General features: G+C 47.0%; 1 protein-coding gene across 1 annotated transcript in view; it reads left to right on the top strand.

Moving 5' to 3' along the window:
• LOC144218108 (transmembrane protein 132B) overlaps positions 1 to 9744 on the top strand; it is a 209007-nt gene extending 199263 nt beyond the window's left edge. Inside the window, exons 6-8 of the mRNA XM_077747942.1 lie at positions 2898 to 3168; positions 3575 to 3673; positions 4580 to 9744. Of these exons, the coding sequence (XP_077604068.1) occupies positions 2898 to 3168; positions 3575 to 3673; positions 4580 to 5728 (1519 nt within the window). The 3' untranslated portion in view covers positions 5729 to 9744. The remainder of the gene's footprint in view (positions 1 to 2897; positions 3169 to 3574; positions 3674 to 4579) is intronic.
• The last annotated feature ends 6649 nt before the right edge of the window (positions 9745 to 16393 follow it).

Below are 16393 nucleotides of genomic sequence, written 5' to 3'. Positions count from 1 at the left end.
ACCCATTGACTTTAAGAGGTGGCCCTTGAAAGCAGACACTTCTCTAGCTGGAAGATGGTACCGGACAGTGTGTAACTTTTAAAACTGAGGTGTTTGTACGCAGCATAAATCCCTTGAGATCCACCCCAGTTGTTGGCTGTATGGGGCATTCCTGTTGTTTTATCGGTGAGGGGTGATCTGTGGGGTATACCGTGTCAGCACGCTGAATCATTCACCACAGAAGGTCGGGGCCCTCCTGGATGGAGCCGCCATGACCCTCCTGTGCAAGCTTGTGTGTGAGCACGTTTTCTGGGGAAAGTGCCCAAGAGCGTAATTGTTGGGTCATATGATAAGGGCATAGTTAACTTTAAAAGAAACTGCAAACTATTTCCCAGGGAGGCTGTACCATTTCACTCTCCCAGCAGCCACGTATATTCAGCTGGTTACTCCATCCACATCCCTGGCAGCATTTTAAGAGAGTGCAAACTATATGGTCCCATTTAGAATGATCTAGAAAATGGAAAACAGATTGGTGGTCACCGTGGACTAGGGATTGTGTAGACTATCAAGGGGTAGCTGAGGGCATCCCCATGGGAACGGACCAGTCCTGTGTCTCAGTTGTGGCTATGGTTACATGAATCCTCCGGTGATAAAATTGCATCGAGTCACACACGCACGTGCACACATGCACTGGTTAAACTGTTGAACTCTGAATAAGCCTGTGGTTTGTACCAATGTCTGTTTCCTGGTCTTGGGATTGTGCTGTGATGATGCAAGATGTTAGCAGAGCAAAGAGCGTACAGGACCTCCCTCTAAATAATTTTTTTAACTTACAGTGAATTTCTAATTAATGCAAAATTTAAACTTTTTTTCTTTTAAGTTCATTTTTGACAGAGAGAGCACAGAAGGGGCAGAGAGAGAGGGAGAGAGAATTCCAAGCAGGCTCCGTGCTGTCAGTGCACAGCCCAACACAGGGCTTGAATTCACAAACTGTGATATGTGACTCAACCATAATTAAGAGTCTGCCACTCAACCTACTGAGCCACCCAGGTGCCCCGAAATTTAAAGGTAAAAAAAAAATAGAATGCTATATGTCCCAAAACAACAGAGTGGTTTGATTAATACAGTATTTCTAATACTTCACTTATTCACTCACCACTCTTATGATACTGCCTCTTTGGAATGGCACCTGTAATATATACTTAATATTGTTCTTTTTTTCGCTTCTATTCACTTACTTAAAGGAAATTTCACATCACTATCAAAAATGGCCAACTGGTAAAAAGTAATGCAATGAAAAAAAGTTGGTGTTACATTCTGCGTAGATACTGCTCTTTGTCTGAGTTGGTCTTTTTCTTTTTTTAAAGTTTAATTCTTTCTCTTGAGAGAGAGAACAGGGGAGGAACAGAGAGAGAGGGAGGGAGAGAGTCCCAAGCAGGCTCTACACTTGCCAGCACAGAGCCTGATGTGGGGCTCGATCTCACAAACCGTGAGATCATGACCTGAGCTGAAACCAAGAGTCGGACACTTAACTGACTGAGCCCCCCGTGTGCCCTGGGATAACTGGTGTTTAACGAGTCCACCAGGAAGTGTCAGATAAGTGTGAGGGACAGCCCAGACCAGAGACCTTCATTCCCCGTGGTAAAATCAGAAGGATTGAAAAGTGAAATGGGAATAACTTCTCAGAATGTCATTGCGTGTTTTTGATGCCACGTCCCTTTGGTACAATAACCACCTCACTCACCAGCAAAGATATTCACCCCTCACGCTGGGGAACCACAACATGCTTGTTTACCGATGCTGGTGACAAACTGTGTCTTTCTAAATGGTTCCCAGACCTTGCAGGGAGGCAGAAGGATAGATCTTAAAGAAGATGGGTTTCCGAAGTCAAATGGAACTAAGTTTGCTGACCCCCAGCTGCCTCGGCTGTGTGTTAACCGCTCCGAGCCCCGGCATCTTTGTGCAGAAATAGGAACGTCTTTCATGGCTGTTTTGAAGACGCAGGGAGGTTACTTTAAGGGGGAAGAGGGCACGGGGGGCTTTGCAGCCTGGGCATGGACCCCGCACCTAGACGGCTGGATCCACGAGCGCTCATGGTCACGGGGGCAGGTAGAGCGAGACCCAACACATAGTAGGGCTGACTCAGTGCGTGTGAATCACAGCCACTGTCTCCCCGGCCCCCACCCCTGTCCACTGACGGTTGTAGGCCCATCACCAAGCAAGGTGCTCTCACAAAGCACACAGGACAGGTTCGTCTGGAGGGGAAGGTCCTGGAGCAGCAGAGCCAGTGAGGATTTGCCCCTGGGCTGTGCACGGCTGGGGCGGCAGTCCAGGCCCTCTGAGCCGGGGTGTCGGCTGCCAGCACGAGCGCACCCCTGCCTTCCCACACGACCCCTCGGCAGCTCTGTGGCCGAGTGCCGTGGGTGGGCCACGGGGCGGGAAAGGGCACTCCAGCCTCCCTGTCCCCGGCCAGCCAGGGGCCAGTGCTGGGCCATCCCGGGGGCCCGCCCTTGACCCCACGCCTGGAGGGACATTGCGGCAGCCGGTCTCGGTGCCTGGGCCTGTGAGGAGTGAACACCATGCCCAGCGACTCTTCTGACCGGGGACTTCACAGTCCCCACAGCGGGGACAGTTTCAGACCACAGAGTTCCAGAACGCAGGGCGGGGACAGCCTCTCCCTATCTGGGGGCCGCGTGTCCTGCGGCGGGAAGGCGGGGGTGGTGCTCACCTTCCGAGCTCCAAGCAGGTTCACAGGGGCCGCCGGAAAGGAACAGACGGGGAATGAGCCGATGGCACCCGGGTCTGGTGGGCAGAAAAACCATGTCGCGTGTTCTGTACACTCACAGAGAATCTGGAGGTCGAAGTGGGGATGCTTCTTCACAGCCGTGACATGTATCCCGGCTTGTTTGTGTCCCCAGGCCCACCCGGGAGAGTGAGGATGAGGAGGACGAGGAGAAGAAGGGGCGCGGCTGCTCCCTGCAGTACCAGCACGCCACGGTGCACGTCCTCACCCCGTTTGTGGCCGAGGCGCCCGACTTGGGTCAGCTGAGCTACATGCTGGGCCCCGACTGGCAGTTTGACATCACTGACCTGGTGATGGAGTCCATGAAGGTGGAGGAGCCGAGGATCGCGCAGTTACAGGGCGGCAGGACCCTGGTGGGCCGGGAGCCGGGGATAACCACCGTGCAGGTACAGGCCACGCCCCCCTTGCCACGGCCCCAGCCCAGTCTGTAGTGACGAGTGTCCAGGTGTGTGTGCGTGCGTGCGCGTGTGCACCCGCATAAGAGAATCATGGGCAGAAATAGAATAGTCCCCAATTTTAATAAAGTAACTTAAATTCATTTTTGCATCTCAGGGAGACTTGAGAAAAAAGATCTCTAATTTCTTTTACCGCCAAAGCAAATTAAACACACAGCAGAAGCCACCTTTCCCCCAGTATGATAATTACTCATCATATACCACTAATAGAAGATAGCAAACCTGAGAAAACTAGTTTTGTTTTCCTAACCTTGAGGGTTAACCACTTAGCTATATGTTACACTTTGAACAGTAGACAGAAATTTAAAAAAAAATTTAATGTTTATTTACTTTTGAGACAGAGNGCTTGTCTCTTGCCCTGCAGCCTCACAGAGCGGACAAAAGAGCCATCGTCTCGATGGTGGCCGCCCAGGACGTTCTCCAGGCCCCTCAGCAGGTGGGATTCCAGAGTCCTTTTGTCCCCGGTCATTGAGACCACTTCCCTCCCCCTCACATCTGCAGACGGCATCAGTAGAGCTAGGGTGCGGGGGTGGGCATGAAGCTTCTTCCTGCTTCTTATTCAAGAAAAATACCAGTGACTTAGATACATTTTCCTCATACTGGTTTTATACATCAACCATGTGTCCATATACCATTTGCTTTACAGCAGCCTTATGTGTGCTTGACACACTCTGCTGGACCATGACCATGGGATCACAGGTTTTTCCTTTTGCCAAAGCAGGTTGTTTTGATACTTGGAATTTCCATGTCAGCTGCTTGAACAAGCATGGCTAACGGGCACCAAATCACCACCGTTTACAGTCATTGCCAACTCTAAAGCTCCCCTCCGTCTTTAGACTAGTAATGAGTGTTCATTAAGATACCAGGGTGCTGTGCCTTTCTGGTGAGCTCATTCCCATAAGGCGCCTTTCCCCAGGCCCCTCACCCGGTGCATGTTTTGCTTCATCAGCACTGGCTTCCTAATAAAGAATGTTCAAAGTGATATTATCTGGAGCAGTAGCCTGATTAGTTGCACCTGATCCTGATTCAGATAAATTGCCTGATCTTTCAAAATGTTTTCTAGAAAGGTCAAAGTCAACTTCTATTGTGCGGCATGCAATAAATTAATATGCACCTTAATGCATTCATTAAAGTATATTATTTGCTCCTCATATCAGTGGAGCGATAGTATATTATTGATGTCAGTTCAAGGCATGCCAAGAACGGTTCAAGATTATAAAACATAGAAGTTTATTTTTCCAGTCTGTGGAAAAATAAGTGATATTATATAAGAAGTCATATTTATGTTTGTAATTTGAAGGAAGCTGATTATAACATAATGCTTTGGTTTCATTTTTCCTAGGAAGCGATAGTCAGTTCTTGGATTTTGTTCAGTGATGGTTCAGTGACACCCTTAGACATTTATGATCCCAAGGATTTTTCAGTTACTGTGTCGTCATTGGATGAAATGGTGGTGTCTGTCCAGGCAAACCTTCAGTCCAAATGGCCGGTTGTGGTTGCACAAGGTGAAGGCCAAGGTCCCCTGATTAAATTAGAAATGATGATTAGTGAGCCCTGTCAGAAGACCAAGAGGAAGAGTGTTCTTGCTGTGGGTAAAGGAAATGTCAAGGTCAAATTTGAACCAAACGTTGATGAGCACCTGGGAGGCACCAACGATATCGAGGGCTTCAGTCGGGAATATAAAGACCACTTCAGTAATTCCATAGGGCGTGAAGGAAACCAGGAGAGAGCGGTTCAGGAGTGGTTCCAACATGGCGCCTCTGTTGGCCAGGAGGAACGTAGCAACAAAAGCACAACCCCACAGTCCCCCCTGGAAGGAAAGGATAAGAAGTTACTCAAGAGTGGCGGTCCAGACGCCTTCACAAGCTTCCCCACTCAAGGGAAGTTACCGGAACCCAATAATCCCAGTGACCTTACAGTGACCTCAAGGGGGTTAACTGACTTGGAGATCGGCATGTACGCTCTGCTCTGTGTCTTCTGCCTGGCCATTTTGGTCTTCTTAATCAACTGTGTGGCATTTGCTTGGAAATACAGACACAAAAGATTCGCTGTGAGCGAACAAGGCAACATCCCCCACTCCCATGACTGGGTCTGGCTTGGGAATGAAGTAGAACTTCTGGAAAACCCCGTGGACATCACCCTCCCATCGGAGGAGTGCACAACCATGATAGACAGGGGGCTGCAGTTCGAGGAGAGGAACTTCCTTCTCAACGGCGGCTCCCAGAAGACTTTCCATAGTCAACTACTCAGACCCTCTGACTATGTCTATGACAAAGACATTAAAAGTGAGCCTATAAACCCATCGGGCCCAAAGAGGAAGAGAGTCAAGTTTACTTCCTATACCACCATCCTCCCGGAGGATGGCGGCCCATATACCAACTCCATCCTGTTTGACAGTGAGGATAACATCAAGTGGGTCTGTCAGGACACCGGGCTGGGGGGCCCCCGGGACCTTAGAGACTATATGGAAAGGCTGCAAGACCAGATGTGAACTCCTTTCTTACGTTTGTATTCACCTTTATGCCTTCTGTTTTTTGAACGGTGGAGCAGTGAGTTTGTTCAGCAATAGGGGATGATTTAACAAAGCTTAATTTGTGGAGGTCTGGGAGGGATCCTTTTATGAGCAGGTGTCAGAGGCCCAGAGAGCTAGAGCTGCCAGGAGATAAGCCAGGAAATGTCTCTAAAGCGGCCACATGCAGATCCTGGAGAAATTCTAAGACAACAGTTGTATCTGCTGCCTGGTACTAGCTCAGTTCAAATACAATAAACCTGACCCCACAGACGTTGTTAGTCATCTCGCGACAAACGGCCGTGTGGATTTAGAAAAGGCTTGGGTGTTGATTTTTCTATTCCTAGAACTTTTAAAGCACAGCGGACATTCCTTGCCCTTGGCCTGAGATGGGACGTACGTGAAAGATGCCGAATGTAGCCGCCCTTATTTGTTATGAGCGCTGCTCGTTATTTTTATATACATTTGCACCTGCACCTGGTTTCCTTTGGCCTCTGGAATTCTTTTTGAAACGTGAAGAAAAGCAATTGTGGTCTTCTCTCTGAGATGTTTCATTTACACATGAGTTTGAGTCGCTGGCGTTTGCCGCGTCCGTTCAGGACGTTAGGTGTCCTCCAGTTTTCCACACTCCTCACCTAGGGGGCCATATCTGAGAAACTTCTCCTCATGCTGTCCTTCCTTCTCTTTGTTGTGAAGCTTCCTTGTATCAGGACTGGGGCCATGGGGTTTTACATAAAATATTAATATCCTGTGAGGGAGGGCCATGTCTTTACAGTTTTCTATATGAAGCTTAAAAACTTTGGTGAACACATGTCAGCCACATTTATTTTTTATCTTCTGCCTGTGGAAGATTCACGGGAATTCCTGGAGTGCATTTCTGAGGGTTTTAGAAAAGACCCCAAAATAGTTGTCTTTATACTGGTGCTTTCTGGTCAACGCAATGTGTTATCCGAACTGAAATCAAAATTTTAAGTTAATATATACAGAAATGAAGTTGCGTGCAAAGTACACTCAGATTAAACTTCCATTTTACCAGAACAACGACCACCACAATATGAAAGTAAGTAGAATGATGTTTCCACTTAGCAATATGTAGAAGTCCTTCCATACAATGACCCTCCCCACCTTACCCCCCAAAACTCATCAGCCATGACTCTGGCAGAGATAAAACCTACACAGGGTGTGCTCTGATGGAGAAAAGCAAGGGGTTTGCCCTCAAGTCGCGTAAACGACTATTCGAGAGTTTAAGGGATTATGTTGAAAAAACCATAGCTATTGGAAAGCCAAAGTGGCAATAGGGAAAAAAAAAAAAAAGGCGTGACCACTGCATAATTTTTAGATTCAAAACTGTTTTTCAAGGAATTGTATGAATGGTTTCAAGCAAAGCAGGAATTTCAGATTAGGAGAGTGTAACATTTTACTGAAATGGGTTAGTGAGGATCCTGAGCTTTCTGGTGCCACCTGCATCTCTAGGAAATAGAAATTTAAAAGCCAGAGCAGCAAAGGTGCAGGGAAGCAGCTTCTTGACCCCACATGGCTGCTGAGCGAGCTATTTGAACAAGGGACATTTGGTTGTTTTGGGGAAGCGGGGGGCAGGACGGCCCAGCCTCCTCTGACCCGTGTCTCCTGCCCACAGCACTGCGGTGGGTTTCTAAATGGTGCATAGATTACCAAGGACATAGGCCTGATATTTAGAGGCCAATGTTCAGTCAATCTTATGTTTAAGATGGGGATTGAGGAGTGAAGTGGGTGAAGTTCCAAAAAGTCTTTCAACTTGGTGGGTGAACGGAGCCAGGAGGCCCAGGCATTAGCTTCAAAGGGAGTTTGCAAAGAGACAGCTGATGCCTGGCACGAAGGGCACCTCAGGTGGCCTGAGGAGCCTGTCACTGCTGATTGAGGGGTTCGAGGCAGGGACGTGGCCCAGAGCCACTGGGGATGCTGAAAGGAAGTTCACACACTAATGCAGCATAGCTATCCAAAGGAGCCCCTGGTTCAGTGAGGCTCTGGCAGGGGAGGTGATCTGGAAAGGAAGGAGGACGTTACCATTGTCATGATTAGCGTTACAGAGAAGCTGGCTAATCAGAGTGTTCCCTGGGGTCTGAGTGAGTGATGTGGGCCGAGTGCAGACTTGGGGGCGCTAGACGGTAGAAGGTGCCAGCGCTTTCTCAAGAGTCAGGAGCTGTCCGTGGTGCTGAAGTTGCCTCCTGTGGGTGATACAGGCTCTGCATAGTCACCTTTGTTCAAAGTCAGTTCAAGGTGAAAGTCGCATGGAAGGTCATGGAGGAGGGGTCCCTTTTACCACACAGCACACACTCACGCGCACACACACACATACGTATGTGCGTAGTGAAGAGTCAGAGGATACAGTATATAGCAGGAACCAGCACAGTCCACGGTCCCCCGATTTGCCGTGGGCATCATTCCACTGTCCAGGATTTCAGTGAAGTTCTTCTTGTCCTAAATATCTCCTGCTGACCAGCAGCCATGGATTATATCTGCCTGATTTCTAAAAGATCATTTAAAACAAATAGGAACTATGCTTCTACATATCTAAACCAAGATGGGGAAAAGACATAAATCATGAAACCTTGAAATACAGTTCCCTAGGGACCTGCATGTGCCTGGATCTTCCAGGTTTTTATAGCTGAAATATCCAATTGCTCAGTGTGAATAATGATCTGAACAGAACAGTGTTGATAAAGTCCCTTCCTCTCCTTAGGAAGTGACTGTGTAGACCTCCCCCTCAACCTCCAAGGCAGACACCAGCAAGCCTTGGGAGGGGAACAGGCTGGGAACTTCGTGGGTAACACGAAGGGTGGCTCAGGAGCCCATGATGACCAGGCCACCTAGCGGGGGAGGGTGAGACCAGTGTTCCCAGCGGCCAGATGTGTCGCTCTCCACACCGCGCCCAGGGATCGAGGAGCGGCTGCCACAACAGTATAAGCGCACAGGGTTGCATCGGAGGGAAAGCCAGAAGACACTTCAAGTTTCCCGGAAGGGCGCCACCCAGCAAACCTTGGGATGCTCTGTGCACACCAGCAGAGGACTCACTGACTTCCTAGCTGTTTTGTGTGGTGCCCTGGCCAGGGTAAGCTCCCAGACTTAAACTCCAGGCAGAGCGTGTCTGTGTATAAACATTAATGCAGGGAAAACATGGATTGATTTTTGTACCATTGCCACATCTGTAGACAAGTACTTTGTACTTTGCTGATTTTTAAGTTTTAGGAAGTCTGCCTTTGTGCATTTGTTGTTTGCATCCTTTCCTCACCCTTTTAGGAAGGCATCTTCCCAATGGTGGGGTGTTGGGACCGGTCAAGGCTCTGTCAGAGAACTAAGCAGTCCCCCTTCAATGACCACACAGAGTGATTGCACCTGTTTCCTCCATGCCACCGGGACCATTGTGTTTCCTACTCGAGTCATCTCAAAAATGGCTTCAATCCTCCATCCTCATCTCTGTAAATGACATGATAGATGGTTTATAAACTCAGCAACCGTCTCCTCCATCAAAATTATACACGTGTGATGTACCGCATATCACCTGCTGTGTAAAGGGATGGGGCGGGTGGTGGAAAGGCTATGCTAAGATACAGAAAGCAGATATTTTTGTAGGTAACAGAGGCAGTACCCTGAGGCGCTGAGAGGTGCGCAGGAATAAAGACATTTTATAATAAAAGCATGCAACGCTGTAGCTTTTAAATGTACAGACATCTCGCTCAAAAATATCCAAACCGATGGTGGGGAGAACACCGAGCCTAACCTCCTGTGGGGCGCCGGTTAGCACCGCTGCCTGGAGAGGGTGTGTTGCATGGTGGCGTCACTGATGGAATCTGCCAGAATCTTTCCATCTTACTCTTCATTACTTCTGGATTTTTTTTCCTTTTCTTTTTTTTCCTGAAAATACTTCAGAAATAAAGTGACTACATTTCCCAGCAGAAAGGTATATTCTAACCACAGGGTAACTCATCATTTTTAACGTGAAAATAAACGCTTAAACATTCTTCCGTGGTTTCCTTATTTTATGCACATGTTCCCTGTTCAATTTCAGCCTCTGTATGACTTCACTATTCTTATATATATATTTTTCTTCTTAGCCAGAGATTTTTCATACATTTGATACAGCAATAAATGGAAACCAAAAGAAAATGTTTCTTAAAAGTTGCAAACAGCTTTTACCTTTGGAAAGTTCTCATTTGTCTTCCCAGCTGGGGGACACTTATTCCGGGATATCTTAGAAGGAGGGCTCGTGACACTCACGTCGCTGTCCAGGGTCACACCGTCTTGGACTCAGTGCTGACATGCGGGATGCAACGGCCCCTGACCTTGGGCTCCCTTCTGGTCGTCCCTTGTCACTGCTCCCTCGTGTGTATGTTTTTGGGGGCAGAGGCTTGAACAGGGCGAGGACTGGGTGCCGAGGGCCCAGAACAGGCAGAGCTCAAGAGACGTAAGAAAGACACAGGATGGTCAGGCTCCTGCTTGGGAGGCTGATGTAAACGTTTCCGCTGACCACTGGCCAGGCAATGCTAAGCCCCCGAAGTTTCTCGGTTGGCATGTGTGTCCTTCCCGACACTGCCAGCATCATCTTGCTTTCAGGAGGAGGGGATGCCATTTGGGCAGTAACTTAACACGTCTTGATAAATGCCCCCTACTAAGTGGGCTCTGCAGGCATCATTTTGAGGCACTAGGTATAAACATGATCTGCAGAGTAGCAGCCTTCAGATGAGCCCAGATGCTCTGCCAGGTGTGGAGGATTTTCCACGTTCCGGGCAAATGCTGCCCACTGCCCACCTCCTGGACCTCATCCTTGGAACATGAGAGGACGGAGACACGGACCCTGCGGTCTCTCCCCAGGCCCAATGTGCATGCATCCAGTTAGCAAAGCTGGTTTCTCAAAGAGAAGGAACAAAGAGAAAGAAGCTTGAAATGAAGTTCATAAAGGAACGAACTCTGTATATTTAGATTTTTGAGTGTGTGCAAAATGCAAATGCTGAATTTCAAGTTTGGGGGATATTGGACTTCTGAATGCCTAATTCAGTTTCTTTATGGTTTTACACAATTTAGATTGGTTATAGAAAGTGGTTTGCTTTTAGAAATGTAGAAAAGTACATGAAAGTGCAGAAACATTGTCACCAGAGTTAGTGTTTATAGACACTTCTGTGACTCAAGGTGAGCAGGACACTGTCACTTTCCAGATGGGAAATAATAGTTCAAGTCCAATAGGGCAATGACCCTTCCCACCCAGTCCAAGAAAGTAATCATGCCATCCAAACTGGGCCATCTTTAAGGTCCATGAGATGCCTTTATGATTTCTTTGGCTTTAATTATTGCCCTCAGTCCGTTGTTCAAGATGAAACTGGTTAATTTTATCTTAGGGATTGAAATCTCCTTTGAACCTGCAGAAGCTGAGAGACAGGTGATCTTTTTATGCATCTACTGCTGCCCTTTGGGACTACAAAGCACTTTACAAACAGAGAGATGCATGTTGCTTTGGAATTCAGGGTCCACGTGATGCTGACTGCTCTACCTATTTGAGAAGATTACTTCTCTAGGATGGCGTAAATCGCTGTTGACCTGACACTTTCTTTTCTTCCTTCGGCCAAAGAGCATGCACCCGTATAAGGTTGGAGCTGAAGTAATCTGCTACTTGATGATTACCTCCTTTGTAGGAACCTCACTCGCTAAATAACACCAACGCCAGTGTAGACACTGCCTATCTAATGTAGTTTCTTCACTTAGAGATGCTTCCTTGGAGAGTGTGCCTTTCTTTTTTTTTTCTTTGTCATAACCGCTATAGGATCTCTGTTTTATTTGGGTTCGTTCCCACATAGGGCAAACGTGCTGTAATCCCATGGGTATTTTAGGCTGACACGGGGTGCCCATCAGGCATCGGTAAGCACCCCCTCCCAGGTACTCAGCACCATAGCCCACTCTCCCGGCTGTGCATTTCCAATGGTGCATTTGTAAACTTGGATCTTTTACTGTCCAGTTGCTCTGGTGCAGTAAATTGCTTACCCCCGCCAGTTCACATCCCCAAAGATGCCAAGACTCGTGGAAAGGGAGAGACCAAAGGGCTTCCTCTTGGCTCAGACCACCAAGTGAGTGGCCTTTCCCATAGCTGTCATCCACTGGTAGCCTTATTTTGAACATCAATTTAAAATGCAATGCAGATTCCAGGAACAAATCCGTTGCCCGCCCCCTGCCGTGACAGTTGATGTTCTAGGCATCATTGTGGGTTGAAGCAAATGCCCAAACTATGAAAGTCAGGAGCGGAGATTAGAGAATTAAGGAATAAGTGATCACCCCAGTTGGCTGTAAGACAAATGTGACAGTGGGGACCGTACAGGAGATCCGTGGTCTTGGGGGGGATCACATGTGTCTCCCTGTGGCAAACGATTCTTACAATGCTGCTTACCTATCACACGTGTCTAGAGAGCATGTTATGTGCTCACAATTACCTGTCAGTTGCCGAATTTTGGACTCTTCTCAGGCAGGAGGATCTGATCTGGGCTGCAGAGCACAGTGAATGGCCAAACCCACACAGCCCACTTCCAGGTGGCTTCAGGGCAACAATGAGGATGTTTTGTCTGGCATCTGGGAAAAAAAAAAAAGGTGTTATCTCCTACTTTCTATTTTTCTGAGCTGGGTTCTTCTTGCCTGGGACACGCCCGATATTATAAACAGAGCATGCTGTGATGACACTGTGCTTCTATATACTTTTTTGGTTGTATAATGTCTTTCTCATATTACTCACGGTTTTCAGTATGATCTGTTGTATTTGTTTCTCAGTATATCTAACATATCTGTAAAGGCACTTCCAAACATTTTGAAAATGAAGAAATAAAACGTGTTGGATGATTCCTTGTTATAGTAAAATAATCAATTGGTAGGTTCCAGGAAATTACCTCATCTTCAAATAGGTGTTCCACGGAGAGGGTATTAAGAAGACGTTAGGCTTGGCCTTGAGGCAGCTAGCTTTCTTCAGAGTCTTGAGGATGGCTATTGGCCAAGACCTTGAGAATTAGAGAAAAGAAGCCTTATTTAAATTTGAGAGCAAGATTCCAACGGAAAGAGAATTGCTCTGTGCCCTGGGGGAGGTGTTCTGTCTAAATAGCGTGTTCAGATAGCTCCCTTGGGGGCACCTGGGTGGCTCAGTCTGTTAACTGTCTGACTTTGGCTCAGGTCATGGTCTCATGGTTCATGGGTTTGAGCCTTACATTGGGCTCTGTGCTGACAGCCCAGAGCCTGGATCCTGCTTTGGATTCTGTGTCTCCCTCTCTCTCTCTCTACCCCTCCCCCACTTGCACTTTGTCTCTCTCTCTCTCTCTCTCTCTCTCTCTCAAAAATAAACATTAAAAATTTTCTTTATAAAAAAGAAATAGCTCCATTAAGAAGGAGCATGAGTTTCTATAGTTAAGACATACAAATTCAGTTCTTGAAGAAAGCCAAGAGAAGCCCATCTTTCCTTAAAGCTTACAAAGGTCAATTTTAATGAAAGAGAAAGCTTTAGTAAGACGTGTCCCTGCAAGCCAAGGGAAAGTGAGTTCTACTTATAAAAGTTGAGTCCCAGGAAAACTAACTTAGGCACCAAAAATTCCAATTCTTATTCATAGTCTTGGGATGTGTTGCATTTAACTCCAGAACCACTAAAATATTTCCATACCTTGGGTTTCCACCACTCTGCAAAGTTTAAGCAAGAAAGGGACCCCGTTACACCACACCCATGCCCGCTACAGACAGTTGGCTCTGAGGGCTAGGTTGCCTGAACTAAAGTCTGCTGGGCTAAGTCTCTGTCAAAAAGCAGCTTTAGAGAAACAAGTGCCCCTGGCTGGCTCAGGATCTGTGACAACCGTGAGCCAGCGCCCGGCCCCCAGTTCACTGTGATGGCTCCAGGGGTCTGTGACAGTTTTGTAACCAGGGGCGTGAGCAGCACTACCCCAGACACACACAGGTCCCTACAAAACTCCCTTCCCTTCTTGCGAAAGGCAAAGGCTATAAGGAGAGGATGGCTGGGTAACACATTGCACGCGTTCTGTGCCTTGACCCTCCTTTAAACAAGAACAGAATCAAGAAGACAGCGTCGCCAAGGCATTGGGGGCCACCTTGGAGGTGAGATCAGTCTGCATGAAGAAACAGCAGGTGAGTTTCCAGGGTGGAGTGGACTGACCTGCATGGGAAGGAGAGTCCTGCTCGGTGCCACAGGTCATTAGGGGTGAGGGGTGTTGAAAGTGAGTATTTTTGTATTCTAAGGTTTCTTCCCCCATGGTGCTTGCCCTAAAAATAGTACATGAACTTGAACATTGCGTATCCAGATTTTCTTGGTTTAACTCTGCAAGATTAATAATGGATAGCATTGAAGTTGACACTTTAATAGCATTATTTTTTCAGAAGTCGTACACAGGAGCTTATGCTTCCCATTTTTCTTAATCTACCAACGTGTTATGAGTGTCTTTGACCTAGGAGCTTTCCAGTGGCCCTCTCGGCAGGATCAGAACGTGAATTTGGATTGTACAGGTTGTGAGTGGGTAATGTTCCTTTCTGTGCGCACTGGGAGGGTGGTCAGGGGTAGAAAGTGAGGGTGCGGGAGGGCAGGAAGCACGAGCACTGTTCATTGTTGCTCCTCGGGGTCAGATCTGCCCATGGGGGAGATTCCTTCTTGCTCAGTCGGGGAAGGTTAGCCCTTGAAGGTCATTTGAGGAACACAAATAAACAGGGAGGCTGGAGACATCAAGGATCTCTAAACTAATGAGGACTTCTGTCCTCAACGTTAAGTTCTCCTCAAGGAGGCTCTGAACTTCCTGCCTTTCCTTCAGTGACCTGAAATCCAGGTCTGATCTTGGGAGACTTGCATGAGCCCTATGGCAGTTCTCACCCCGCACTCAGACTAAACTACAAAGAGAGAACCATCAAACCCAAAATGGCTACAGAAAGACAATATTGTGTCAACTTTGCTCACCGTTAAGTTTAGAAGCCATAAAATTTCTGTGGCTTTTGGAAACAATTCACAGGTGAGACTTTCTAACTTTCCAGGAATTTCCGAATGCATACAGTGATCACCGGGAGATTGTAACCGATTATAAGTAATAAGGAATTAGGTAAAGCTAGATATTTTCAGAGACGCAACAATTTGATTAATTCTATTTCCTATTTACATGTGGTTGTATTATAAATGTTCGATCTGCCTTGAAGTATGACCTCCAGATGCAGGGACATTTGGGGGGGTCTCCAGAGGCCTTGAGAGAGCCCTGGCTCCAGGGACCCCTGGGGATTTTCCTCATCCTGGTGATGAGATGTGTGTCTGGAGAAGGCATGAGCCACAGCAGACCTCTTAGTAAATTCTGGAAACACTAATACTGTTCACCTTACATTTTACTTGCCATTTTGTAACAGTGAGTCTGTGGTTGGAAGTTTATGAAATACTTTTCAAAGACTTATGTTACCTTAGCCTGCAATATTCTTGCAATAAATATAATCGATATCTTTATTGACAATTAACATAAAAGTACAAAACAAAGCAGGAAAACTCTAGGTTGGTTCTCACATTAAAAAGAATATTTCTATTCATATGAAATGACTGGGAGCCCAAATAACCACTAATCTAATTGATGTGGAAAAAAAAAAAGCATCAAAACCATCAACTTTGTCACCAGGTTCATGGGTCTGGCAAAAAAGATGGTAAAACCGCATGTCTGCAGGCTCCTAAGATTTCAGAAAGAGAGGCTACTGGTAAACCGGGATCGGGTGTGGGGTCTTGAGGGGCTGATAAAATCTAGAGTGTTCCAGGTTGAGGGAACAGACCATGTCAAGGCAGGAAGTTCCGTGTGTTTGAAGAGTAAGGGCAGGGGTCCCGTCAGAGCCTGGCTGCGTGCAGGGCTATGATTCCCATAGGGAGGGATCTGTGGCCCCCTAAGCAGGAACGAGATGCATCCTGAGATGCATTTTTATTTATTTATTTTTTAATATTTTTATTTATTTCTAGGAGAGAGAGAGAGACAGCGTGAGCAGGGGAGGNCCTTGATGGCTTGAGGCAGGGCTCAAAGCTCTGAGGTCTTGACATTGAGCTCCAGCTGGGGCTTCCCTGGGGCGTGGTAGCAAGTGCTGTTGATGGGCTCAGTGTAAACACACATGATTTTATGAAGGGAAGACAGGTAGCCCAAAGATGGTCTGCACAAATCTGAAAATACTGTTTCACAAAATTCATGATAAGCTTTGCCTGATTCCACAGTTTATGGAGACCATCAACTGGGGCCGTCGCTTTGAATGAGTTAGAGACACTTCATTTGGCAGCAAGTAATAAAGACCTGAAAAGTCCATTTCTTTGGGGATGAAAGAAATGGAGAAAGAGCCCACTAACCTTTTCCTTTAACTGTTTACGGCTCATACTCAAAGATAGCTATTGTCTCTACAAATATACATTCCCCAGTCTCAAGGGACTGAAGCCAAAACAACACCCCAAAGGCCCCTTCATGACCTGCAATGATTCTAATATCACCAATGGCTGGTTTGGGTGATTTCAAAAAATCCAAATTTTTGTTCTCACCACAACAGTGGATGTGTTGCACGAAACCGACTCAATTTGTTATTTCGGGTCTTGATTCTGATATATCGCGTTCTGCTGATAATCTCCACCCCTGGTTTGCTGAGGAATTAGAC

The sequence above is a fragment of the Crocuta crocuta genome, unplaced genomic scaffold, assembly GCF_008692635.1.
Source record: "Crocuta crocuta isolate KB4526 unplaced genomic scaffold, BGI_CrCroc_1.0 scaffold29, whole genome shotgun sequence".
In the NCBI taxonomy this organism is placed as follows: Eukaryota; Metazoa; Chordata; class Mammalia; order Carnivora; family Hyaenidae; genus Crocuta; species Crocuta crocuta.
Note: the sequence above shows the minus strand (reverse complement) of the source record. Positions and strands in the feature narration are given on the sequence as shown.